This window comes from Lissotriton vulgaris, chromosome 5 (genome assembly GCF_964263255.1).
Source record: "Lissotriton vulgaris chromosome 5, aLisVul1.2, whole genome shotgun sequence".
NCBI classification, from domain to species: domain Eukaryota; kingdom Metazoa; phylum Chordata; class Amphibia; order Caudata; family Salamandridae; genus Lissotriton; species Lissotriton vulgaris.
Window position 1 is genome coordinate 54,222,011 of NC_141693.1, and position 27,098 is coordinate 54,249,108.

Consider the following 27,098-nt stretch of genomic DNA (forward strand, 5'->3'; position numbering starts at 1 on the left):
ATATATATATATATATATATATATATATATGTGTGTGTGTGTGTGTATATATATATATATATATATCATCATACAAAGTGCCCACAAGCTTTAGAGGAGCACCCTCGGTTCACCTCCCATCCAGGATTTAAAATTCAGCCTGCAGCAATGTTCCAATTGTTGAGCCTGACGCGTTTCAAGGGAAAACATCTTTTTCAAAGGCTGCTTGTGTGTACTTCTTGTGCAGTGGCTGCTTGATGTGAAATAAAAGGCGCAGTAAGTGCTCATTTTCGTTTTGGTTGCTTTTATTGGTGGCTGGCCCCTTCGTTATCCCAGCTGATTGCCATAATTCCAAATTGCATTCTGGGACATCAAGTCCCTCGAGCTGGCCTCCTTCAAAGTTCCACATATTTTATATTTATGTCCTTCAGTAGGATTGTTTGCAGGTTGAAATAATGGCTCACCGTGCTATATGTTTCTAGGAAAAGTTCCCAAACTCAGCCTCTCTTTTGTTTATGAGATGGTGCTTCCTCTCTCGGCAGGGCTGCCGAGTGTAAATGTCATCACACAAAGTGCCCACGAGCTTTAGAGGAGCACACTCGGTTCACCTCCCATCCAGGATTTAAAATTCAGCCTAAACATATATGTTTATATATAGAACTCTGTGTGTGTGTGTGTGTGTGTGTGTGTGTGTGTGTGTGTGTATATATATGTGTGTGTGTGTATATATATATATATATATATATATATGTATGTTTTCATATATACATTTTTTATACATTCTGGGCTCCCCGCGCATGGGCGGGAATATTCAGTGCTTATGACTTTGATGAGGACACCCCTGGAAGAGAACTAGGATTACAGGTAAGAAATGTATCCTTCTGTATGTGGGTGGCAGTGCAATGTGACGAGTGTGGGTTCTGCATCTAATGTGCAGAGCAATGGGATGACCGTGGGTTCTGCATCTGGGGTGTGGAACAGTGGGACGAGCTGGAATTCTGCAGTGGGATGACTGTGGGTTCTGTATCTGGGTGTGTAGTGCAATGGGACGAGCGTGGGTTCTGCATCTGAGGTGCAGAGCAATGGGGGGGCGTGGGTTCTGCAGTGAGACTAGCGTGGGTTCTGCAGCTGGGTTGCAGTGCAATGGGACGAGCTTGGGTTCTGCTTCTGAGGTGCAGATCAATCGGGGGAGTGTGGGTTCTGCAGTGGGACCAACGTGGTTTCTGCAGTGGGACTAACGTGGTTTCTGCAGTGGGACTAGCGTGGGTTCTGCATCTGAGGTGCAGAGCAATGGGGGAGAGTGGGTTCTGCAGTGGGACTAGCGTGGGTTCTGCAGTGGGACTAGCGTGGGTTCTGCAGTGGGACTAGCGTGGGTTCTGCAGTGGGACTAGCGTGGGTTCTGCAGTGGGACTAGCGTGGGTTCTGCAGTGGGACCAGCGTGGGTTCTGCAGTGGGACCAGCGTGGGTTCTGCAGTGGGACCAGCGTGGGTTCTGCAGTGGGACTAGCGTGGGTTCTGCAGTGGGACTAGCGTGGGTTCTGCAGTGGGACTAGCGTGGGTTCTGCATCAGAGGTGCAGAGCAATGGGGGGAGTGTGGTTTCTGCAGTGGGACTAACGTGGTTTCTGCAGTGGGACTAGCGTGGTTTCTGCAGTGGGACTAACGTGGTTTCTGCAGTGGGACTAGCGTGGGTTCTGCAGTGGGACTAGCGTGGGTTCTGCAGTGGGACTAGCGTGGGTTCTGCAGTGGGACTAACGTGGTTTCTGCAGTGGGACTAGCGTGGGTTCTGCAGTGGGACTAGCGTGGGTTCTGCATCTGAGGTGCAGAGCAATGGGGGAGCGTGGGTTCTGCAGTGGGACTAGCGTGGGTTCTGCAGTGGGACTAGCGTGGGTTCTGCAGTGGGACTAGCGTGGGTTCTGCAGTGGGACTAGCGTGGTTTCTGCAGTGGGACTAGCGTGGGTTCTGCAGTGGGACTAGCGTGGGTTCTGCAGTGGGACTAGCGTGGGTTCTGCATCTGAGGTGCAGAGCAATGGGGGAGCGTGGTTTCTGCAGTGGGACTAGCGTGGGTTCTGCAGTGGGACTAGCGTGGGTTCTGCAGTGGGACTAGCGTGGGTTCTGCATCTGAGGTGCAGAGCAATGGGGGAGCGTGGTTTCTGCAGTGGGACTAGCGTGGGTTCTGCAGTGGGACTAGCGTGGGTTCTGCAGTGGGACTAGCGTGGGTTCTGCATCTGAGGTGCAGAGCAATGGGGGAGCGTGGTTTCTGCAGTGGGACTAGCGTGGTTTCTGCAGTGGGACCAGCGTGGTTTCTGCAGTGGGACCAGCGTGGTTTCTGCAGTGGGACTAGCGTGGTTTCTGCAGTGGGACTAGCGTGGGTTCTGCAGTGGGACTAGCGTGGGTTCTGCAGTGGGACTAGCGTGGGTTCTGCAGTGGGACTAGCGTGGGTTCTGCAGTGGGACTAGCGTGGGTTCTGCATCTGAGGTGCAGAGCAATGGGGGAGCGTGGTTTCTGCAGTGGGACTAGCGTGGGTTCTGCAGTGGGACTAGCGTGGGTTCTGCAGTGGGACTAGCGTGGGTTCTGCATCTGAGGTGCAGAGCAATGGGGGAGCGTGGTTTCTGCAGTGGGACCAGCGTGGTTTCTGCAGTGGGACCAGCGTGGTTTCTGCAGTGGGACTAGCGTGGTTTCTGCAGTGGGACTAACGTGGTTTCTGCAGTGGGACTAGCGTGGGTTCTGCAGTGGGACTAGCGTGGGTTCTGCATCTGAGGTGCAGAGCAATGGGGGAGCGTGGGTTCTGCAGTGAGACTAGCGTGGGTTCTGCAGTGGGACTAGCGTGGGTTCTGCAGTGGGACTAGCGTGGGTTCTGCATCAGAGGTGCAGAGCAATGGGGGAGCGTGGGTTCTGCAGTGGGACTAGCGTGGGTTCTGCAGTGGGACTAGCGTGGGTTCTGCAGTGGGACTAGCGTGGGTTCTGCATCAGAGGTGCAGAGCAATGGGGGGTTCTGCAGTGGGACTAACGTGGTTTCTGCAGTGGGACTAGAGTGGGTTCTGCATCTGAGGTGCAGAGCAATGGGGGAGCGTGGGGTCTGCAGTGAGACTAGCGTGGGTTCTGCATCTGAGGTGCAGAGCAATGGGGGAGCGTGGTTTCTGCAGTGGGACTAGCGTGGGTTCTGCAGTGGGACTAGCGTGGGTTCTGCAGTGGGACTAGCGTGGGTTCTGCATCTGAGGTGCAGAGCAATGGGGGAGCGTGGTTTCTGCAGTGGGACTAGCGTGGGTTCTGCAGTGGGACTAGCGTGGGTTCTGCAGTGGGACTAGCGTGGGTTCTGCATCTGAGGTGCAGAGCAATGGGGGAGCGTGGTTTCTGCAGTGGGACTAGCGTGGTTTCTGCAGTGGGACCAGCGTGGTTTCTGCAGTGGGACTAGCGTGGTTTCTGCAGTGGGACTAACGTGGTTTCTGCAGTGGGACTAGCGTGGGTTCTGCAGTGGGACTAGCGTGGGTTCTGCAGTGGGACTAGCGTGGGTTCTGCATCAGAGGTGCAGAGCAATGGGGGAGCGTGGGTTCTGCAGTGGGACTAGCGTGGGTTCTGCAGTGGGACTAGCGTGGGTTCTGCAGTGGGACTAGCGTGGGTTCTGCATCAGAGGTGCAGAGCAATGGGGGGTTCTGCAGTGGGACTAACGTGGTTTCTGCAGTGGGACTAGAGTGGGTTCTGCATCTGAGGTGCAGAGCAATGGGGGAGCGTGGGGTCTGCAGTGAGACTAGCGTGGGTTCTGCAGTGGGACTAGCGTGGGTTCTGCAGTGGGACTAGCGTGGGTTCTGCAGTGGGACTAGCGTGGGTTCTGCATCTGAGGTGCAGAGCAATGGGGGAGCGTGGTTTCTGCAGTGGGACTAGCGTGGGTTCTGCAGTGGGACTAGCATGGGTTCTGCATCAGAGGTGCAGAGCAATGGGGGAGCGTGGGTTCTGTAGTGGGACTAGCGTGGGTTCTGCAGTGGGACTAGCGTGGGTTCTGCATCAGAGGTGCAGAGCAATGGGGGGTTCTGCAGTGGGACTAACGTGGTTTCTGCAGTGGGACTAGAGTGGGTTCTGCATCTGAGGTGCAGAGCAATGGGGGAGCGTGGGTTCTGCAGTGAGACTAGCGTGGGTTCTGCAGTGGGACTAGCGTGGGTTCTGCAGTGGGACTAGCGTGGGTTCTGCAGTGGGACTAGCGTGGGTTCTGCAGTGGGACTAGCGTGGGTTCTGCAGTGAGACTAGCGTGGGTTCTGCAGTGGGACTAGCGTGGGTTCTGCAGTGGGACTAGCGTGGGTTCTGCAGTGGGACTAGCGTGGGTTTTGCATCAGAGGTGCAGAGCAATGGGGGAGCGTGGGTTCTGCAGTGAGACTAGCGTGGGTTCTGCAGTGGGACTAGCGTGGGTTCTGCAGTGGGACTAGCGTGGGTTCTGCATCAGAGGTGCAGAGCAATGGGGGAGCGTGAGTTCTGTAGTGGGACTAGCGTGGGTTCTGCAGTGGGACTAGCGTGGGTTCTGCAGTGGGACTAGCGTGGGTTCTGCATCTGAGGTGCAGAGCAATGGGGGAGCGTGGTTTCTGCAGTGGGACTAGCGTGGGTTCTGCATCTGAGGTGCAGAGCAATGGGGCAGCGTGGGGTCTGCAGTGAGACTAGCGTGGGTTCTGCAGTGGGACTAGCGTGGGTTCTGCAGTGGGACTAGCGTGGGTTCTGCAGTGGGACTAGCGTGGGTTCTGCATCAGAGGTGCAGAGCAATGGGGGAGCGTGGGTTCTGCAGTGGGACTAGCGTGGGTTCTGCAGTGGGACTAGCGTGGGTTCTGCAGTGGGACTAGCGTGGGTTCTGCATCAGAGGTGCAGAGCAATGGGGGGAGCGTGGTTTCTGCAGTGGGACTAGCGTGGTTTCTGCAGTGGGACTAGCGTGGTTTCTGCAGTGGGACTAGCGTGGTTTCTGCAGTGGGACTAGCGTGGTTTCTGCAGTGGGACTAGCGTGGGTTCTGCAGTGGGACTAGCGTGGGTTCTGCAATGGGATGAGCTTGGGTTCTGCAGTGGGACTAGCGTGGGTTCTGCAGTGGGACTAGCGTGGGTTCTGCAATGGGATGAGCTTGGGTTCTGCAGTGGGACTAGCGTGGGTTCTGCAGTGGGGCTAGCGTGGGTTCTGCAGTGGGACTAGCGTGGGTTCTGCAATGGGACGAGCTTGGGTTCTGCAGTGGGACTAGCGTGGGTTCTGCAGTGGGACTAGCGTGGGTTCTGCAATGGGACGAGCTTGGTTTCTGCAGTGGGACTAGCGTGGGTTCTGCAGTGGGACTAGCGTGGGTTCTGCAGTGGGACTAGCGTGGGTTCTGCAGTGGGACTAGCGTGGGTTCTGCAATGGGACTAGCGTGGGTTCTGCAGTGGGACTAGCGTGGGTTCTGCAATGGGACGAGCTTGGGTTCTGCATCTGAGGTGCAGAGCAATGGGGGGGGGAGTGAGTTCTGCATCGGAGTTGCAGAGCAATGAGGGGAGCGTGGGTTCTGCATCTGAGGTGCAGAGCAATGACGGGGGAGTGAGTTCTGCATCTGAGGTGCAGAGCAATGGGGGGAGAGTGGGTTCTGCATTTGAGTTGCAGTGCAATGGGACGAGCGTGGGTTCTGCATCTGGGTTGCAGTGCAATGGGACGAGTGTGGGTTCTGCATCTGGTGTGCAGAGCAGTGGGACGAGCGGGAATTCTGCTGTGGGATGAGTGTAGGTTCTGTATCTGAGAGGCAGTGCAATGGGATGAGCGTGGGTTCTACATCTGGGGTGCAGAGCAATGGGACGAGCGTGGGTTCTGCATCTGGTGTGCAGAGCAGTGGGACGAGCGGGAATTCTGCTGTGGGATGAGTGTAGTTTCTGTATCTGGAGGGCAGTACAGTGGGATGGGACTAGCGTGGGTTCTGCATCTGAGTTGCAGTGCAATGGGACGAGCGTGGGTTCTGCATCTGGGTTGCAGTGCAATGGGACGAGCGTGGGTTCTGCATCTGGGTTGCAGTGCAATGGGACGAGCGTGGGTTCTGCATCTGGGTTGCAGTGCAATGGGACGAGCGTGGGTTCTGCATCTGGTGTGCAGAGCAGTGGGACGAGCGTGGGTTCTGCATCTGGTGTGCAGAGCAGTGGGACGAGCGGGAATTCTGCTGTGGGATGAGTGTAGGTTCTGTATCTGAGAGGCAGTGCAATGGGATGAGCGTGGGTTCTACATCTGGGGTGCAGAGCAATGGGACGAGCGTGGGTTCTGCATCTGGTGTGCAGAGCAGTGGGACGAGCGTGGGTTCTACATCTGGGGTGCAGAGCAATGGGGCGAGCGTGGGTCCTGCAGTCGGGTAATTGTAATTGTATGTAGACTTATAGAGCGCGATTGCTGCCCAGGGGCGTCCAAGCGCTAAAAACCAACAGAACGAGAGGAGGTAACCAGGGAATTATTGGGGGGCATTGAAGAGGAAAGTTTTTAACTGTTTCCTAAATGAAGAGAGATTGGGGTTGTTTCTTAGGTAAAGGGGTAGGGTGTTCCATAGCTTGGAGGCGTTGTAGGTGAAGGTCCTACCGCCAGTTCTGGATTTTTTTATTCTGGGAATAGTGGCCGTATAGGTCTGGATGGATCGAAGATTCCTAGTTGGTTGGTAGTGTGAAACTAGGTTGAGGGTGATAAGGGGGCCCGTTTTCCAGAACGCCTGGTGCGCAATGCATAAGGCTTTGAATTGTATTCTTTGGCGAATAGGTAGCCAATGCAATTTTTTCAATCCGTTTTTGACTGATTGACGCCGAGGGATCTGAAGTAGAGTGCGCGCGGCGCAGTTCTGCACCGTTTGTAGTCTCCGCATCGTATATTCTGGGGCAGCGAGGTAAAGGGCGTTGTTGTAATCCAGTCGTGACTGGATAAGGCCCTGGATGGCTACTTGTTTTGCCTCCATCGGTAGGAGATGGAGGACCTTCCTTAGCACTTTGAGGAGGCCGAAGCAGGTGGCTGCAAGTTTGATGGATTGGGTGCCAAAAGACAGAGATCTGTCTAGCCATACCCCAAGGCTCTTAATACTGTCCTTGGGGGCCGGGGGGACGCCCAAGCAGGGTGGCCATAGAGTGCTGAGGGAGTTGGGGTCGGCAGGGCCCAGGAGCATAAGCTCAGTCTTGTCCCCGTTCATTTTTAGTGAGGAGGAGGACATCCAATCTTTGACTTCCTCTAGGCATTTCTTGAGCCCTCCTTTCGTAGTCTGGTTAGCTTCCTGCGCCAGTGAGACCACCAGCTTAGTGTCGTCAGCATAGGAAATGATTTTAACTCCATACTGACTAACAATTTCAGCTAGTGGCCTCATATAGATGTTGAAGAGCGCCGGGCTTAATGAGGAGCCCTGTGGTACTCCACGTCTTAATGGTCTGCTGGTAGAAGAAGATGTTCCGTCAAATACCCGAAAGGATCTGTCCTGTAAAAAGGATTCGAACCAAGACAAAGCTTTGTCTTTTATGCCGATGTTCGCCATGCGGTCCAGCAGTATGTCATGGCTGACCGTGTCGAAGGCCGCGCTTAAGTCAAGGAGGATCACTGCCACTGATCCTCCCTGATCCAGGATGGTTCTGGATTCCTCGGTGACCATGAGGAGCGCGGTTTCGGTGCCATGTCTTGGTCTGAAGCCCGTTTGAGTAGGATCAAGAAGCTGGTGGTTTTCTAGATATTTGACCAGCTGGCTGTTGATATGTCTCTCCAGGATTTTACTGAACCAGGGGAGAAGAGAGATTGGCCGGTAGTTACTGAGGTTTGAGGGGTCTAGATTGGGCTTCTTTAATAGGGCTCGAACCATGGCTTGTTTCCATTCTAGCGGGACTATGCCAGTAGTAATGGAGGAATTAAGGAGGTCCATTATGACGGGCAGGGTGATAGCAGAAGCTGACATAATGATGTCTGGCGGGGCTGGGTCCCCAGGAGACCCAGATTTGACTTTTTTTGCCAAGGACTCAAGAGTCGTGAGGTTGAGATGGGCAAAGTGGTCCAGTATGGCAGGGGGGTTCAGGCCAGAGTTGCTCGGGGTAGAGGAGGTGCTGGGTAAAACAGGAAAGGATTCATAGAGGGTAGTGATTTTTTTGCAGGAAGAAATCTGCCATGTTATTGCAGTGTTCTTCGGTCTTGGTCTCACCCAGGCTGGGTGGTAGTTTGGTGAGGCTTTTCACAATGCGGGAGATTTCTCTAGGTTTAGATTTGGCTAGGATAATTTCGTTAGCGAAATATGCTGTTTTGCTGGCCTTGATTTGTTCTTTGTACGCTTTAAGTAGCTTTTGGTATTGGGTTTTGTTTTCTGGTAAAGAGTCCAGGCGTCATTTCCTTTCCGCTTGCCTACACTGGCGTTTCATTGTTCTGAGGGATTCTGAGTACCACGGAGCAGATTTGTGAGAGCGTTTTGTGGTGGTTTTCCGTTTAGGTAAAGAGTGATCAAGTGACTGGGTGATCCATTCCTCGTAAGAGAGGTTTGCGAGGCATGGGTCCTCATTATGCGGTGGTAGGTTGCTGGACAGTTTTTTGGTCCACGTCTCGGTAGGGAGGCGGGACCACGGCCTGGCTATTCTTATAGTGGGTTTGACGGCTGAGGGTCTGGAGGTAGACCAAGAAAAGGGGACCAATAAATGGTCAGTCCATGGGAGAGGGAGAGGTAGACCAGTTGTCAGGTTAGGACAATTACTGAAAACAGGATCAGCAGGTGCCCTTGAGCGTGGGTATGGGAGCTGACCGATTGGTGTAATTGTAGCGCGGCGAGGTCATCTGTAAGAAGAGCTGCCGTATGATCTGATTTGGAATTGAAGTGAAAGTTAAGGTCACCCAACAAAGTAAAGTTGGCAGTAGTGCTGACTCGGTCTGCCACAATCCGTGCTAGTTGGTTGTGGAATTGTTTTGGGGGGCCAGGGGGTCGGTATATGAGGGTACCTGAAAAACAGTTGTTCGGGGAAAGCTCCAGACTAAAAGCTAGGCTTTCGCAGTCCGGAATGCATTCTGAGATGATTCGGCAAAGGAACTGCTCTTTGTGGACAATTGCTAGTCCTCCTCCTCTGCCTTTTGGCCGGTCTTGGCGGGAGATTTGAAGGCGGGGCGAATGGCTGTGACCAAGGCCGGGTCAGAGTCTGGGGTGAGCGCATGTTCTGTATCTGTGGGTCAATGCAATGGGCCGAGCGTTGATTCTGCATCTGAGGTGCAGAGTAATGGGGCGAGCATGGGTTCTACAATGGGATGAGCGTAGGTTCTGTATCTGGGGGAGCAGTGCAATGGGCAGAGCCTGGGTTCTGCAATGGGATGAGCGTAGGTTCTGCGGTTGGGTGCAGAGCTGTGGGATGAGCATGGGTGAAGGGGTCTAGAGCAGTCACCTAGCATGATTCTGCGGTGGGTAGCAGAGTATTGGGATGAGAGTGGGTTGTGTGGAGCTTCATAGTAGGGGGGTGAGTGTGGGTCCACAGTGGGGTGCAGACCAACAGGATGAGTGGGAGTTCTGCTGTGGGGGTGCAGAGCAGTAAGGTGAGCCTGGGTTATGCGCTGGAGGGTGCTGTGCAAAAAAACAAGCTTGGGTTCTGCAGTGGTGGGTGCTGTACAATGAAACAAGTCTCCGTTCTGCGATGGATGGCACTGTGCAATCAAACGAGACTGTGTTCTGCAGTGGAGGGTGCTGTGCAATCAAACGAGCCTGGGTTCTGCGGTGGAGGGTGCTGTGCAATGAAACAAGCTTGTATTCTGCGGTGGAGGGTGCTGTACAATCAAACAAGCCTGGGTTCTGCGGTGGAGTGTGCTGTACAATAAAACGAGCCTCTGTTCTGTGATGGAGGGTGCTGTGCAATCAAACAAGCCTGGGTTCTGAGGTGGAGGGTGTTGAACAATGAAACGAGCCTCCGTTCTGTGATGGAGGGTGCTGTGCAATGAAACGAGCGTGTGGTCTGCGCTGGAGGGTGATGTGCAGTAAACAAGCCTGGGTTCTGTGGTGGAGGGTGCTGTACAATGAAACAAAGTAAGAAAGGAAAGATCCCCTTGGGTAAATTTCATAGTAGAACCGGTCTTCAAGTAGCACTGCCCCTAATGCACTCTTATTCACATTCCTCACTATCCACACATTCCAAGATTGGACCATATATAAATGGGAAACCACTTCAACACTTTATATTAAAAAATATATCACATATATTTATTGTTCAAACAACATTTCTCATTAAAACCATAGCCCGTCAATCGGTACATTTGGTAGACAGAAGAATTCAGTCTTAAAAATTTACACATCCGTCATAATATCAATAAAGGCATGGAGATATGCAGATCGATAAAGGGCCATGCCCGAAATGCATTGGAGCAGTTGTATCTTTGGAAAATAACCAATAAGAGAAATGAATTGAAATATATTCAAAATAAAAACATGTTTCAAATCAAACCATTGAATTTCGTTTAATGACATTTTGGAGTCTTTCTCACAAGAAGAACCCACACGGTGTGCCCAAAAACAGGGACGCACTCACTTTGTTTGTGCGCTATTCACATTTAATGTGAATAAGAGTGCATTAGGGGTAGTGCTAATTGAAGACAGGTTCTACTCTGTTATGAAATTTACCCAAGGGGATCTTTCCTTTCTCACTTTGTAAGTGCCCTATTTCCTTTGGTTTTAAGGGGCCCCACTCTTTGTTCAAGTACAATGAAACAAGACTGGGTTCTGCGGTGAGGGTACTGTGCAATCAAACAAGCCTGGGTTCTGCGGTGGAGGGTGCTGTACAATGAAATGAGCCTCTGTTCTGTGATGGAGGGTGCTGTACAATGAAACAAGCCTGGGTTCTGTGATGGAGGGTGCTGTGCAATCAAACAAGCCTGGGTTCTGCGGTGGAGGGTGCTGTGCAATGAAACGAGCATATGGTCTGCGGAGGAGTGTGCTGTGCAATGAAACGAGCCTCCGTTCTGTGATGGAGGGTGCTGTGCAATGAAAGGAGCATATGGTCTGCGGTGGAGTGTGCTGTGCAATCAAACAAGCCTGGATTCTGCGGTGGAAGGTGCTGTGCAATGAAAAGAGCCTGGGTTCTGCGGTGGAGGGTGCGGATCAATAAAATGAACGTGGGTTTGCAGTGGGGGGGTGCAGAGCAATGGGATGCTCCAGGTTTATCACGTTCTCGCTCTCCTTCCCCAGGTTATGTTCACAGGGGTGATCGATGAGAACGGGGAGCAGGTGGTCCAGAGGCTTGGAGGGGAGTTAGCTGACTCAGTGAACGAGTGCACTCACCTGGTGACTGACCGCATCCGCAGAACTGTGAAGTTTCTCTGTGCTGTTGCCAGGGGCATTCCCATTGTCACTTTGGACTGGCTGGAGAAGGTACCTATACCGCTGATTTCGAGGTGACTGTGTAAACAAATGAAGGCAGCTGACATATATACTATTGTTGCTATTTGGCAGATTGTGTACTGATCTGGTGTGAGTGAATGAAGTTTGTAGCTTGTGCAAATCATGTAATTTGTTCTTCAGTTTCACACTGTGCACTCTGTTTTACTCCTTAGTGTGGGAAGAGCAAGAGCTTCCTGTCCCCTTCCAGCTTCCTGGTCAAAGACCGTGAGCAGGAGCTGAACTTCAACTTCCGCCTAAGCGAGTCACTACAGAAAGCACAAAGGCAGCATCTTTTTGAGGTGAGACCTCGCCCAGTGCAAGGAGAGGGTGGTGTCAGCATACTTGGTCTACAGTCACAGTCAAGGTTCTAGCCGCTTTATAGGGTTTGCATCAAAAGCAGAAGTCACAAAATTCTTGGCAGCAAGAGGGTATTTTAAAATGTTTTTGTTCCAAGATCCAGAGTACTCAACATCCATCTGACCTCCATTTGCACAGTCTCCTCAGCATGTCCTATTTGAAGCGCATATGAACCACAACTCCTCGTCAATAGTGCGATGAAGTATTTGTCAAACCATGCACACTGGCAGGCCTCAATGCCTACAGAACCAAAAGGTTGGAAGGTCCTTCAACCTCTTTAATAGTGTGGTAGCAGCAAACCTGCCCACAAGCAGTTTGTCTCCCCGGGGGAGAAACACAATCTTAATACAAATGTAAATCCCAGCATTTGTAAAGCGCACATCTACCTCCTGAGACGTGTCCCGGCGCTGGGGGCCTTCAGGAAGATTAAGCAAGCTATTGCCCAGACTCATATGGTTCTGGGCTAACCTGCCGCCGGAGTCAGGGATGGAACCGTGAGCCCTGTGGTCTAGAGTCAGTCACCCTAGTGACTGCGCCACAGCTCTTCCAATGTAATAGGACTCGCATTTACGCAAGACCTATGGCATTGAAAAAGGAAGTGCGGTCGGAGGGCAGGGAGCGAGAAGGCATGAACAACAAGAGTGGAGGGGCAAGAACGCACAGACTGCAGGAGGGGGTGGTGGGGAGAGAAGGAACGGACTGCGGGAATGGGACGGTGGGGGAGAAGGCACGGGAAGAAAATAGTTACCGTGCAACACTCAAAGTAAAGAGGCCAGTAGCCTTGGAAGGATACAAATGACGACATGGTAGTCATGAGGAGGGACTAGCAAGCCTAAAACCAATTGGAAGGCAGCATTTAGGACCTAAGCCAATTAAAAATATGGGTGGAGAGTGGGCAGAGCTTCCACAAAGCTTCCATACTACACTGAATTCTTTATGCCTCACAAAGCGAGCAGCACATGCGCTGCAATGCTAGGCTTGACCTAATTAAAACATTTGGGGGGAGTTTGGGCCAGGACATTGCACAAGCACAACCACAACCCAGGAACCTGCGGTTCAAAATCGCACATATGATCAGTGTAGGAGAGTAGGGTCTGCAATCCTATGATCACCCAGATTTTTTGCTTTTGTTTCACTGGTTTACGACTTTCTCTGGCTGTGGGCCTGCCAATCAGACCCACAGCCTGGCTGTTCTCTTTCTAAACTACGATATGTACCCTAGGTGCATTTACCAATTGGTACTGGGCCACCTTATCAGACCCCGTAACGCAGGGCATAGGTGTACCCAGGGCCGCCAGGGGCTGCAGCATGTATTATGCTGCATGACAGCTGGGGCAAAGTCGTGTAATCACCCTTTGCTTTAGGTATAGTAGCTCTATATCTAACCATACAATGGACACCCGAGTTCCTATCAGTCACTCCTATGGCAGGCCTTGACAATCCTGAAGGCAGAGTGCGTGGGCTCGTGTGAACTAGGTTCTGGCCCGAGCCGAGCCCGGTTGCAGCTTGCGGAATCAAGACCCAATGGCTGTTCCATGATAACGCGTACCACATCGGTAACTTCGGTGTCGCGTTATCAAGGCATGTCGAGTAAGGTGTCATACGAATCGGGATGCTGCCCCCTCACCAATTCTGGCGACGAGGTTAGCATTCCGCCCTTCTAGAGGGACACGACATGTACATAACTGTGAACCCCGGTTAAAGTTAACTAAAGCCTCAGCTCCACAAAATGGATGCTGCCACCACAGACACGAGTCTGACCTCCTGCTGCTGGGAGTCCTTCCAGCGAGGAGAGCTTGGACAAAGGGTTTCCTGTCGAGGGCGGTGTTCGCACCGTCCCAGACAGGGTTTGTGTATTCTGGGTAGGTAGGGCTTTTGCGAGAAGGTGACTGCGGAGTGGCACCCCGGTGCTCACTACGCATCTGCCGGTTAGAACCAGTTCCAGGGGCACCAGCCCTGGCCTGGGGAAAGTCCGGCAGGGGAGAGGGGTGTAACTACCCCCCTTCCTGGTCCCACCCTTAGGGCAGGACCTAGTCATGTACCCACCCCTTTCTTTAGGATAAAGGCCGGAGCGGGGACCCTTCCAAATTAGATCATCTTTGAATCAAGAACTACTTTCTACGAAAGGACATTCAAGACTCTTCTCAAGATTTCTCCCTTGTGACTAAGGAGTAGTCACCCTGCATCAGCGGGCACCATCTAAGAACTCTGCGGTTTGCTGTAAGTCCTTCCTCAAGGGATCCGACGGCCCAGCTCGACGAGAACCGGCTTCCCTGGCACCTCTGACCTCTACCCACGTCATCAGCTCAGCTGTGATCTGTGGGTGCGACGAGACCTCGAGGGACCGGCCATCATCAAAACCTGCATGCTTTCTTAACCAGCACGACCATCGAAGTAATTCTCTGGTGAGTGCTCTGGGGTCCGAGAAGCCCCGACCCTGAGCCGCTCCAGCACCGAAGCGCAGTCTCCCAGCATCTCGACGATCTGCATGGGGCCCTTCTGCTCGCTGCTCAGCACGTTGTCTGGTCACTAGCCGCTGGCTTGTGCCCTTCTGTGACGACATCCGACAATCAACACTGCGGGTCTGGTTGCTCCAGACTGGCCCTTGCTTCCATCTTTGCGAGAAGCACCCCGGACCCTCCTGGTCCACTCAAGACGCCATCTTAGGCCCACCACGTGGCCCTGAGATCTGCCAAGGCTTGTTGCCCCATCCTGGGCCCAGCGACGCCGACAGCATCATCCTTCGTGGGACAGCTCGCACCTCCACCGTGGTCGCCGACAACGCCTCCTGGTCCGTGAGACTGCAGAGCCTAGCGTCGCCCACTCACCTGGTCGAGGTGACGGCCAACCGGTGCCTTCCTGGTACCCTCTGACTACTGGCTAGTAGTACGAACTTGGTCCCCTCTGCTTTCAGGTATCATCAATCTCTGATCCAGGCTTGGATCTCTACGAACTATTCATCACTGGTCGCCGGCCAGCAACTCCTTTTCTTCCGGCTCCTGGCTCGTCAGCGAAGACCCCGGCGCCTGTAAGACTTGTGCAGCCGCAGCCCTCGTGGCTAGGTAACTCGGCATTTCGGTGCCTGCATAGCCTCTTTACTCTAGGGTCCCGAGTCCCTCGCTTCCGACTTGCCTTATCGGGTCCGCCCGAGACCTTAAACTTTCCGTGTCCTCGGACACTTGTTTTAATTGTGCACTTGAAGTATTTTCCTAAGAGATTTGGTTTGTGCTTAGTACCCTGTCCTCATAAAGAGTACAGGGCTGTTGTGAATCTTAATAAATATCCTGTTTATTTTCATAACACTTGTGTGGTGTCCTTTCACTTGGTGTTCAAGGGGTACATGTGTGGTAAACAGCTGGCTTAACGCGCCCTCTCGAGTCTTTAGCCTTAGACTGCTCGTATCCACGCTACTAGGATAGCTGGTCTATAGGTTGACTTACAACCAATCATCATAAGGGTCGTTTGGAACGATACATAGCGGTCGCTAGAATAGCGAACGCTGCATATCGGGCCAACTTCTCACATTGGTAAGCAGCGGTTGGGATTTGAGCTTGCTGTTGTTTTACCACACGTATCCTAAGAATATCTTGTTGAAAGATCACATAAGTACTGTTAGTACATATAACTAAAGCTTAGAATACTCTGAGTTCTACTGAACCAGCTGTTGCAGCTCCTCAAGGCTTAGCACACCTTGGCTGCAACTCTTAGCAAGGGAATAGTAGGTAAACACATAGTGTAGGTAGGTGCATCACTTACACCACACTAGAAACAGTATGTCGGACAAAGGAGGAAACTCTGAGTCTCCCCTTGTGTCAGTTGACCCTCCACAGGTCATCCCTTCGAGATATACTGTGCTGAGCTTCAAGGAGTTAAGACAAGTGTGTCACTCCAGGAAGATCAAGCAGGGGTCTAACCCCACCACGTCCTTTCTGATTGGTCTCTTGGAGACTTATGATGCCAGAAAAGCTGAGACCCTTCCCAGCTCTTCTAATCCAGAAAGAGACATGCCTCCCCTCGAGGGAACCAGAGACGATCCTGACCTCATCCACCTCGCAACTGAGAACGAAGATGTGGAGGATGATGAGGATGAGGATCCCTCTGGGGATGAGGCAGATAAGGGACAGGTAGAAGTCGTTAGACTAAGCAGGTCCAACTTAAGCAAGCATGACAGTGGTACTGGGGGACCCCCGGGGCCACTATCAGGTCAGCTTAACATTGGGAATGGACGAGCCCGATCTCTGTCAAGAGACTCTGGCAGATCCCTTCAAACCAATGGCTCTCACAACTCTTCTCAAAGAGGGATGACGTCCCCTCAGAGGAGAGTGTACGAAGCTAAGGAAAGGGCAGCTAATCTGAGGATTGAAAGGGAAGAACTTGCCCTGGCCAAAGAAAGGCTTGCCTTTGCTAGAGAGCAACAGTTAAGTGGGGTAGTCCCCACTGGTGGCAGCAATGTACCTAGCAATAGGGAAAGGAATTTTGATACGAAACACCTTGGTAAGATAGTGCCCCCCTTTAAACAAGGGGACAACATCCACAAATGGATTACTGCTTTGGAGAGGGCCTGCACTGTGCAGGGTGTTCCCCAGAGTCAGTGGGCAGCTATCTTGTGGCTCTCCTTTGAAGGAAAAGGAAGAGACAAGCTCCTCACCACAAGGGTGGAGGACGCTAACGATTACCAAGTCTTGAAAAATACACTCGTTGAAGGGTTCGGCCTAACCACTGAGCAGTACAGGGTGCTGTTCAGGGATACCCAGAAAACGCAGTCTCAAGATTGGTCTGACTTTGTCGATTGTGCCACTAAGGCTTTTGAGGGCTGGTTGCTGGGCAGTAAGGTTACTGATTACAAAGGATTGTATAATTTGATGATGAGAGAACAAATTTTAAACAATTGTCAGAACCAGTTGTTGCATCAGCATCTTGCCGACTCGGATCTGACCTCTCCCCAAGAATTGGGAAAGAAGGCAGACAGATGGGTTCGTACAAGAGTTAAACAGAACCAGGGCCAGAATCAAGGTGGTCAGAAGAAAGCAGACCAGAAGGGTAAAGATTCTAAGGGGGAACAAAATGACCAGAAGTCTTCGACAGGTCCCCAACAACCCAAAGAGGGTGGGGGTCAGGCTCCCCAAAAGAAGAAAGAAGGCCAATCCAAAAGATGGTGCCAGTACTGCAAAAGTAAATCTCACTGGTTTAGTGAGTGCACCAAGAAAGGAGGAGGGCAGGCTCCTGCCACTGCAGCCCCTAAGGCACCTGTGCCCCCTAGTACAGCCAGCAGTGGTAGTGCACCTCCCAAGGGTTTAGTAGGGTTAACCCTGGGTTCTGAGGGGCGTGACAACTTAGTTGGCACACTCACTCAGGCTGTCCTTGTCAGTACAGGGGATGTGGATATGTCCCCTGACGTAAGTCCCAATACTTTGGGCAAATACCGACAGACGCCTTTCATAAATGGAAAGATGGCTCAGGCCTATAGGGACACTTGTGCCAGCGTCACCATGGTGACGCCTAACTTTGTGGACCCTGGACAGATCATGCCAGGTACGGAATTCCTGGTGACCAATGCAAGCAATGTCACTACCAATCACAGTATGGCAATTGTAGCTTTCTCCTGGGGAGGGGTAACTGGCCAAAAGAAGGTTGTAGTTAGTTCAGACCTCCCAGTGGATTGTTTGTTGGGCAATGATTTGGAGTCATCACAATGGTCAGAAGTGGAGCACCGGACTCACATGGAAATGTTAGGCTTGCCAGCACATGTGTTCGCTGTGACCAGGTCACAGGTCAGGAAATGCCCCACTGAACAGGTGCTGGATCCTGGAACAACGGACCAGACACCTCCCAAGAAAAAGAGCAGTAGGGTTAAGGCTGCGCCTTCCCCCTTGCCCCAGGTCGTGGATCAAGTCTCAGAGGAGGCTGACCTACAGGAATTGAGGGAAACTGAGCCTAGGGAGTTCGAACTTGATCAAGTTGAATTCTTGGGTTCAGGGGGACCCTCAAGGGAAGACCTGGGGAAGGACCAGTTAGACTGCCCTTCTCTTGAACCCCTCAGACAGCAGGCTGCTGCTGAGACTGCTGGGAACGCCACAGGTACCCACAAGGTATACTGGGAAGATGGACTCCTGTACACTGAGTCAAGAGACCCCAAGCCTGGCATGACCAGGAGGCTGGTTGTACCCTTGTCTCAGCGTGGTTTCCTACTTACCTTGGCCCACGAGATTCCCTTAGCAGGTCACTTAGGCCAGACGAAAACGTGGGACAGGCTTGTCTCACACTTTCACTGGCCTCATATGAACGAGGATACAAAGGAGTTTTGCCGCTCCTGTGTCACTTGCCAAGCCAGTGGTAAGTCAGGTGGCACGACAAAGGCCCCCCTTATACCAATGCCTGTGGTGGGGGTGCCCTTTGAACGGGTGGGGATCGACATCGTCGGTCCCATGGAACCACCAACAGCATCAGGGCACAAGTTTATACTGGTGGTAGTGGATCATGCCACCAGGTATCCTGAAGCTATTCCCCTTAGGACCACTACAGCACCTGTTGTGGCAAGAGCCCTAGTTGGAGTATTCTCCAGAGTGGGCTTCCCTAAGGAGGTCGTCTCCGACAGAGGTGCAAACTTTGTCGAGCTACTTAACTGCTATGTGGAAGGAATGTGGTGTCAACTACAAGTTCACTACACCCTATCATCCACAATGCAATGGGCTTGTTGAGAGATTCAACAGGAACCTGAAAGGGATGATTCATGGACTACCGGAAAAGCTTTGGCGTAGATGGGACGTCCTGATCCCCTGCCTCTTGTTTGCCTACAGAGAAGTCCCACAGAAGGGGGTTGGCTACAGCCCTTTTGAACTTTTGTACGGACATCCTGTAAGAGGACCCCTGTGTTTGGTGAAGGAAGGATGGGAGAGACCTCTCAAAAAGCCTGCAGCCAACATAGTGGACTATGTGCTTGGCCTCCGCTCGCGGATGGCTGAATACATGGAGAAGGCATCTGAAAACCTTAAGGCCAGCCAAGAACTCCAAAAAGCTTGGCATGACCAAAAGGCTGTCTTGACTGTTTACCAGCCCGGACAGAAGGTGTGGGTGTTGGAGCCAGTGGCCCCAGCAGCACTCAAGGACAAATGGTCCGGGCCCTACACCATCTTGGAGAAGAAGGGAGAGGTCACCTACCTGGTCGACCTGGGAACTCCCCGGAGCCCCCACAGGGTGCTTCATGTCAACAGGCTCAAGGCATATGTCGACAGGAAGGACATGAGTTTGCTCATGGCCCTGGATGAGGGACAGGAGGAGGAGAGTGACCCTCTCCCCGACTTGCTCACTCAGAATCCTGACGATGGATCGGTAGATGGTGTTGTCTTTTGTGGCAGCCTCTCCGAACATCAACAGAAAGACTGTAAACAGGTTCTTCAGTCTTTCAGACATATGTTTTCTCTAACACCCAGTCAGACCGATTGGTGCACCCATGAGGTTGACACTGGTGACAGCTTGCCCGTCAAGAGTAAAATCTACCGGCAGCCTGATCACGTTAGAGACTGCATCAAGAGTGAAGTGCAGAAAATGTTGGAGCTGGGAGTCATTGAACCCTCGGATAGCCCTTGGGCTAGTCCCGTAGTTCTAGTGCCGAAACCTCACACCCCGGGCGGTAAGAAAGAGATGAGGTTCTGCGTAGACTACAGGGGTCTCAATGCAGTCACTAAGACTGACGCCCACCCAATACCAAGGGCAGACGAGCTTATCGATAGATTGGCTTCGGCCAACTACTTAAGTACGTTTGACCTGACAGCTGGGTATTGGCAAATCAGGTTAGCTGAGGACGCCAAGCCTAAAACCGCATTTTCAACCCTTGGTGGGCATTATCAGTTCGTGGTGATGCCCTTTGGTCTGAAAAATGCACCTGCCACCTTCCAAAGGTTGGTGAATCAAGTCCTTACTGGGCTGGATGACTTCTGTGCGGCGTATCTTGACGATATTGCTGTCTTTAGCTCCACCTGGGAGGATCACCTGGTCCACCTGCGGAGAGTGTTAGAGGCGCTGCAAGCAGCAGGCCTCACTATCAAGGCCACCAAGTGCCAGATAGGGCAGACACAGGTTGTATACCTGGGCCACCTTGTAGGTGGAGGCCAGGTTCAGCCACTGGAGAGCAAAATACAGTCAATCAGGGACTGGGCTCCTCCAACCACCCAGACTCAGGTTCGAGCTTTCTTGGGCCTGACTGGATACTACCGGAAGTTTGTCAGGAACTATGGTTCCATCGTGACACCATTAAACGAACTGACAAGCAAGAAAATGCCAAAAAAGGTTCAGTGGACAGCGAGCTGTCAAAAAGCATTCGATGACCTAAAGCAGGCCATGTGCACGGCGCCTATCCTCAAGAGTCCAGACTACTCCAAACCATTCATTGTCCAAACAGACGCTTCTGAGTTGGGTGTGGGAGCTGTTCTTTCTCAACTGAATTTTGATGGTCAAGACCAGCCCATTGCTTTTATAAGCAGAAGGCTGACCCCTAGAGAGAAGAATTGGTCAGCTATTGAGAGGGAGGCCTTTGCTGTGGTTTGGGCCCTGAAGAAGCTGAGGCCATACTTGTTTGGCACTCACTTCAAGATTCAGACCGACCATAAGCCCCTCTTGTGGCTAAATCAGATGAAGGGTGAAAACCCCAAACTGCTTAGGTGGTCCATTGCCCTACAGGGGATGGACTTTACAGTGGAACATAGACCTGGTACTGATCATGGCAATGCCGATGGGCTCTCCAGATATTTCCACTTAGAACAAGAAGACTCACCTGGTCAAGGTTAGCTTATTGTTCCGACGTTTGGGGGGGGGTCATGTAGGAGAGTAGGGTCTGCAATCCTATGATCACCCAGATTTTTTGCTTTTGTTTCACTGGTTTACGACTTTCTCTGGCTGTGGGCCTGCCAATCAGACCCACAGCCTGGCTGTTCTCTTTCTAAATTACGATATGTACCCTAGGTGCATTTACCAATTGGTACTGGGCCACCTTATCAGACCCCGTAACGCAGGGCATAGGTGTACCCAGGGCCGCCAGGGGCTGCAGCATGTATTATGCCACCCCTGGCTGGCCTCCTAAATTTGACACAACTGGCTGCATGACAGCTGGGGCAAAGTCGTGTAATCACCCTTTGCTTTAGGTATAGTAGCTCTATATCTAACCATACAATGGACACCCGAGTTCTTATCAGTCACTCCTATGGCAGGCCTTGACAATCCTGAAGGCAGAGTGCGTGGGCTCGTGTGAACTAGGTTCTGGCCCGAGCCGAGCCCGGTTGCAGCTTGCGGAATCAAGACCCAATGGCTGTTCCATGATAACGCGTACCACATCGGTAACTTCGGTGTCGCGTTATCAAGGCATGTCGAGTAAGGTGTCATACGAATCGGGATGCTGCCCCCTCACCAATTCTGGCGACGAGGTTAGCATTCCGCCCTTCTAGAGGGACACGACATGTACGTAACTGTGAACCCCGGTTAAAGTTAACTAAAGCCTCAGCTCCACAAAATGGATGCTGCCACCACAGACACGAGTCTGACCTCCTGCTGCTGGGAGTCCTTCCAGCGAGGAGAGCTTGGACAAAGGGTTTCCTGTCGAGGGCGGTGTTCGCACCGTCCCAGACAGGGTTTGTGTATTCTGGGTAGGTAGGGCTTTTGCGAGAAGGTGACTGCGGAGTGGCACCCCGGTGCTCACTACGCATCTGCCGGTTAGAACCAGTTCCAGGGGCACCAGCCCTGGCCTGGGGAAAGTCCGGCAGGGGAGAGGGGTGTAACTACCCCCCTTCCTGGTCCCACCCTTAGGGCAGGACCTAGTCATGTACCCACCCCTTTCTTTAGGATGAAGGCCGGAGCGGGGACCCTTCCAAATTAGATCATCTTTGAATCAAGAACTACTTTCTACGAAAGGACATTCGAGACTCTTCTCAAGATTTCTCCCTTGTGACTAAGGAGTAGTCACCCTGCATCAGCGGGCACCATCTAAGAACTCTGCGGTTTGCTGTAAGTCCTTCCTCAAGGGATCCGACGGCCCAGCTCGACGAGAACCGGCTTCCCTGGCACCTCTGACCTCTACCCACGTCATCAGCTCAGCTGTGATCTGTGGGTGTGACGAGACCTCGAGGGACCGGCCATCATCAAAACCTGCACGCTTTCTCAACCAGCACGACCATCGAAGTAATTCTCTGGTGAGTGCTCTGGGGTCCGAGAAGCCCCGACCCTGAGCCGCTCCAGCACCGAAGCGCAGTCTCCCAGCATCTCGACGATCTGCGTGGGGCCCTTCTGCTCGCTGCTCAGCACGTTGTCTGGTCACTAGCCGCTGGCTTGTGCCCTTCTGTGACGACATCCGACAATCAACACTGCGGGTCTGGTTGCTCCAGACTGGCCCTTGCTTCCATCTTTGCGAGAAGCACCCCGGACCCTCCTGGTCCACTCAAGACGCCATCTTAGGCCCACCACGTGGCCCTGAGATCTGCCAAGGCTTGTTGCCCCATCCTGGGCCCAGCGACGCCGACAGCATCATCCTTCGTGGGACAGCTCGCACCTCCACCGTGGTCGCCGACAACGCCTCCTGGTCCGTGAGACTGCAGAGCCTAGCGTCGCCCACTCACCTGGTCGAGGTGACGGCCAACCGGTGCCTTCCTGGTACCCTCTGACTACTGGCTAGTAGTACGAACTTGGTCCCCTCTGCTTTCAGGTATCATCAATCTCTGATCCAGGCTTGGATCTCTACGAACTATTCATCACTGGTCGCCGGCCAGCAACTCCTTTTCTTCCGGCTCCTGGCTCGTCAGCGAAGACCCCGGCGCCTGTAAGACTTGTGCAGCCGCAGCCCTCGTGGCTAGGTAACTCGGCATTTCGGTGCCTGCATAGCCTCTTTACTCTAGGGTCCCGAGTCCCTCGCTTCCGACTTGCCTTATCGGGTCCGCCCGAGACCTTAAACTTTCCGTGTCCTCGGACACTTGTTTTAATTGTGCACTTGAAGTATTTTCCTAAGAGATTTGGTTTGTGCTTAGTACCCTGTCCTCATAAAGAGTACAGGGCTGTTGTGAATCTTAATAAATATCCTGTTTATTTTCATAACACTTGTGTGGTGTCCTTTCACTTGGTGTTCAAGGGGTACATGTGTGGTAAACAGCTGGCTTAACGCGCCCTCTCGAGTCTTTAGCCTTAGACTGCTCGTATCCACGCTACTAGGATAGCTGGTCTATAGGTTGACTTACAACCAATCATCATAAGGGTCGTTTGGAACGATACATAGCGGTCGCTAGAATAGCGAACGCTGCATATCGGGCCAACTTCTCACAATCAGCCCAAACTATTTTCATTTACGAACAAATAAATTGTATTCCCTACTGACATGAGGGCTCATTTACAAGATACGTAAGTAAATCCTCAAATGTTCGCTGCTTAGATACAGTCATATGATAAAAAACAATATCCTCACAATATCTCTCACCACCACTTCAATAAATTCAGATCATGGCAAAACCATTAATACCGTATGGGGAGAAGCCCTCTCCTTCGTCATCAAATAGCTAAAACCAACTATTCTGCAGACAATCTAGCTTCCATTATGATCATAGAGTACTTTCATATATTGTAGAGACCACATGGTGTAACATGGTCAACACATACGTCATCTTCTTAGATTCTTTAAAGACTGCCAAAATACTACCTATTCCTGCTGGATCTGTCGGAGGCATTTGATACAGCTGATTATTGCAGGGTTCTTCACACCAGGGAACACCTGAAGAGAATTTAAGTTCCTCTCCAAACAACAGCCAGTGGTCAGACTGGGGAACTCCATCTTGTATGACACCTGACTGTCCTGTGTGGTACATAAAGACTTCATCCTCTCACTGGTGCTTATATCTGTAGCCTGATAGTCTGGTCCGTGGGAGGGCAGGAGTATATTTCCACCAATACACTATATGGCACGCAGAAATACCTTCAACTAGAACATTGGAATGTGAAGAGTACCACAGTGGCACACGGACAGTATTACCTGGTATAGCCCTTCTGCTCGAACATTCCAATTGTTTTCTTTCTGTTTCTCTCTGTTTAATTTTGAATGTCCTGTCCTCAGTGGGTGTAATGTCTTAATAGCCTTATAGTTCTTCTGCGTCAGGCAGTACTGACTTTTAAAGGCCTTACCCCTTAATATAGGCCCTGACATATGGCTCAGGCATACTACTCTGGGTGGGGGCCATTAACAACCAGTATAGCACTCGGATGTGGGCTATAATAATCACCCTAGTGAATATATCTGTGTTGCGTATACGTTTCAGTGCACTTAAATTCTGGGTGGTGGAAAACATCCTTGTACTTAAGCCTTACAAAAACGAGTTGCTGCTGTTCTCTCCCTAGCAAAAATACTAACTAGATCTCACCCTGTTAGAACCACAAGAATTTGATGGCTTATCCCCATAGCCAAAGAAGGTAGAGCGAAGTTAATCAGGCAGACTGACTTTGTCTTTCTCCCGCTTACATCAGGCATTAGCTGTTCGCATGCTGCAAATCACATCCATATGGGCTTAATAGCGAATCATTTTAGACTGCGGATTTGACTCTTGTTTGTACTTGTGTTAACTTACAAGTGATAGGTCAACAGACTCTTGCTTAGCTTGGAACTAAACGAAAAGCAACATCTTTAGCATGTTATAAAAACAAGGGAATGTATAACATTTATGTGGCCATATAATTCAGTAAGTAAGTCCTTTTATAGTCCTACTGTTCTACACATTAATCCTTTGTTGTCAGATGTTGGTGAGTGATCAGCCTAGACTTTGTGACCAAGTTTTTTAATATACATATCTGTGTATGAAGTTTCTGATCACAAGCCCTACCCCTGAGTTTGATTATCGTAGAGGGTTTGTCAGGAGCCATGCTAGAATTTACCTTGTCTTCCTCTACCCTATTTCAGTGTACATTAGATTTACTTTTGGCCCATGGAGTAGCTGTCAGGGAACCTGCAACTCTTGTACCGAACTCACCGCTGTGTCCCTTGTTCCGTGTCTTAGGGGTATGAGATCCACGTTACACCCTCTGTGAAGCCAGAGCCGGAGTTCATGAAGGACATCATCCAGTGCAGCGGAGCCACATTCCTGCCCAAGATGCCCAAAGAGTACAAGGTGAGGTGGTCTGGGAAAGACTTAGCAGGGCTTGAAAATCTGCTGCGAGATGTTACCACTACACGCTTATCGAAAGTCTATAATCCCACGGCTGACCCTTTGCACATATTACTGTACATAGGAATAACTGTTGGATCGAGTTGGAATATGGAATTTCATTATTTTGTTAATAGGATGAATTTGGGAGTGTCGTTCTTTCACCACATTCTGAGTGCTTCCTGTGTTTTCCCCTCTGGAAAATGTTGTTCTTTTGTGCTATCCCTACTTTCATTCTACCGTATTCATGTTATGGTTGCTGTTATTTGCATCTATATCTCCAGTTTCCCACGGTAGCAGTACGTTCTGCCATCTGGACGTAAGTTTCCCCACCTTTACAAGGTTCTGGAGTCTGATTCTGTTTGTGGAGATGTGTGGTCACAAGAGTGAATGAAGGATCTGTTTTAGGTAATTGTCTCTAGATTAAAAGAATAGTTCAAGGCAATAGGCGTCCTGAAATCAGCTCACTCTACAAGCTGAAATGAGTGCCAATAATAAAGCTGTGTTCCATGTAGTGATAATTAAATGCTTGGGTTGTGGCTGGGAACCCCATGATAATTCATCTCCTCTGCACGAAGCGCTTGTGAGTTTGTAATGTATGCTTTAATCAAAGAGGAGTGGTCTGTGATTGGGGGTGGAAATCAATTTCCACCTGTTCAAAAGGATGCAAACCTTCACCCACCAACTAAGGTGGCGTGCTTCATTATCCAATTTCTCCTCAGCCAGACTCCCTTTCTGGGATTCAGTGCGTGCCGCCCTACAAAAAATATTTACAAACAAACTAAGCATTCAGAAAGCTAAAAGGTGAGAAGCCAATGGCAGATCCAGCAGCATTGCCAATGCTTGTTTATTATTTTTCAACAGAAAGAAATGTGGTATCCGGTATGTAAATTGTATTGTAGCCCTAACATGGATAGTGAATGGTCTGCCGTTAAAGATGGGTTTTGTGTCACTGAAATGTATACCAGCATTATATGTTCATGGTCAACAGCTCCCAGGAGCGACTCGATCACCTCTCGTCTTCATCTTATCATGACCTGCTTTCTGTCATTCCAGGATAAGAGGGTGGTTGTCTCCTGCTCGCAAGACCTCGCCAAGTGCAAACCCGCTCTGAGTGCTTCCCTTCCAATCACAAGCTCCGAGTTCATCCTCACAGGGATCCTGCAACAGGTCGCCGATGTGGATGCTTTTCGTCTTGAGGGCACTGCTTCTGTGGAGCAAGCCAGCAAGCCACAAGGTGGCAAGAGAGCTTCTGCCAATTGTAGTACCCCACCTCCCGCCGCCACGAAACGACGGCGCTGAAGGCGTTTCTCAATAGATCTACCAATGGGTGTTCTTTTGCAAGTGTGCATTGAGAAGCGCCCCATGGACCAGTCTGCAATGAGTGCAGAGGAAACCCTGCAGAGAGGACTAATAACGTGTTGTGTATATGTTCTTTTATTGCCTTGTACATAATAAATATACCTTTTGGAAAGATGTTAATGTAAGTATCTTTTAAAGCCAGATGGGGAAAAACCTATATTTTTACCTTGTAACAGGATTGGAAATGAACTTGTGCATTAAGTTAACCCTCTTGGCTTGATCTGTAGGGAGGGAGCTCAGTCCCACTTTTCTCTCTTCCTAAAGAGATGGAGGATGAGAAGTCCGCAGTCGCTGTTCAATGTGTTAACTGCTAGAAGGTTGTAAGTTTCTACTCTGATGATACCATGCACAATGAGTCTGCTTCTCCAGCATTCTTTGATTCACATGCTTTTGAATTATTGTCCATATTTGGATGGAAAACCGTGGTATAATTATTTTTTTTTAAAAGAAAAAAAGCTTTAAATGCATACGCTTAGATCAACAAGGTATGTAATCCTGTTTTGTGTTCGTCCACTCAGGTGAAGTCTTAAGTTCCACCCAATGCCATCTTCAGAATTCTGCCTGCATAATAAAGGATAGGGAATACTCAAGTTTACTCTTGATCTCCTCAGTGTTTTTGTTCAACTGCAAAAATGTATCTAAGGGTAAAAAGAACTGCAGGTTTATCCTGTTATACTTTCACAGCTACAAAATAATTTCTCAGGACCTTTCTAATTACAGGAGCCCACTGGACCTAAAATAAAATGCATATTATTGGTCTTTTGCCAGAACAGCTTGAAAGGTTAAACTGCAAGGTCTGGAACTGTGCCTAATTTGTATAAAATTAAGTGCCAGGGTCCTTCTCGGAAGGCCATAGCTGCCTGCACCGCCCATTATCCCTTCCAGCACTGCCAATAGCAGTACTAATTCAACTACCGAC

At 51.0% G+C, this 27,098-nt stretch overlaps 1 protein-coding gene across 2 annotated transcripts in view; it reads left to right on the forward strand.

The window, feature by feature from the left end:
* The window catches only part of MDC1 (mediator of DNA damage checkpoint 1), a 174,678-nt gene extending 147,904 nt beyond the window's left edge, over positions 1-26,774 (forward strand). For both annotated transcript variants that reach the window (XM_086920828.1, XM_086920829.1), the window contains 4 exons: positions 11,109-11,291; positions 11,474-11,599; positions 24,671-24,781; positions 25,874-26,774. In XM_086920828.1, coding sequence (XP_086776954.1) covers positions 11,109-11,291; positions 11,474-11,599; positions 24,671-24,781; positions 25,874-26,119 — 666 coding nt within the window. In that variant the 3' untranslated portion in view covers positions 26,120-26,774. The remainder of the gene's footprint in view (positions 1-11,108; positions 11,292-11,473; positions 11,600-24,670; positions 24,782-25,873) is intronic.
* The last annotated feature ends 324 nt before the right edge of the window (positions 26,775-27,098 follow it).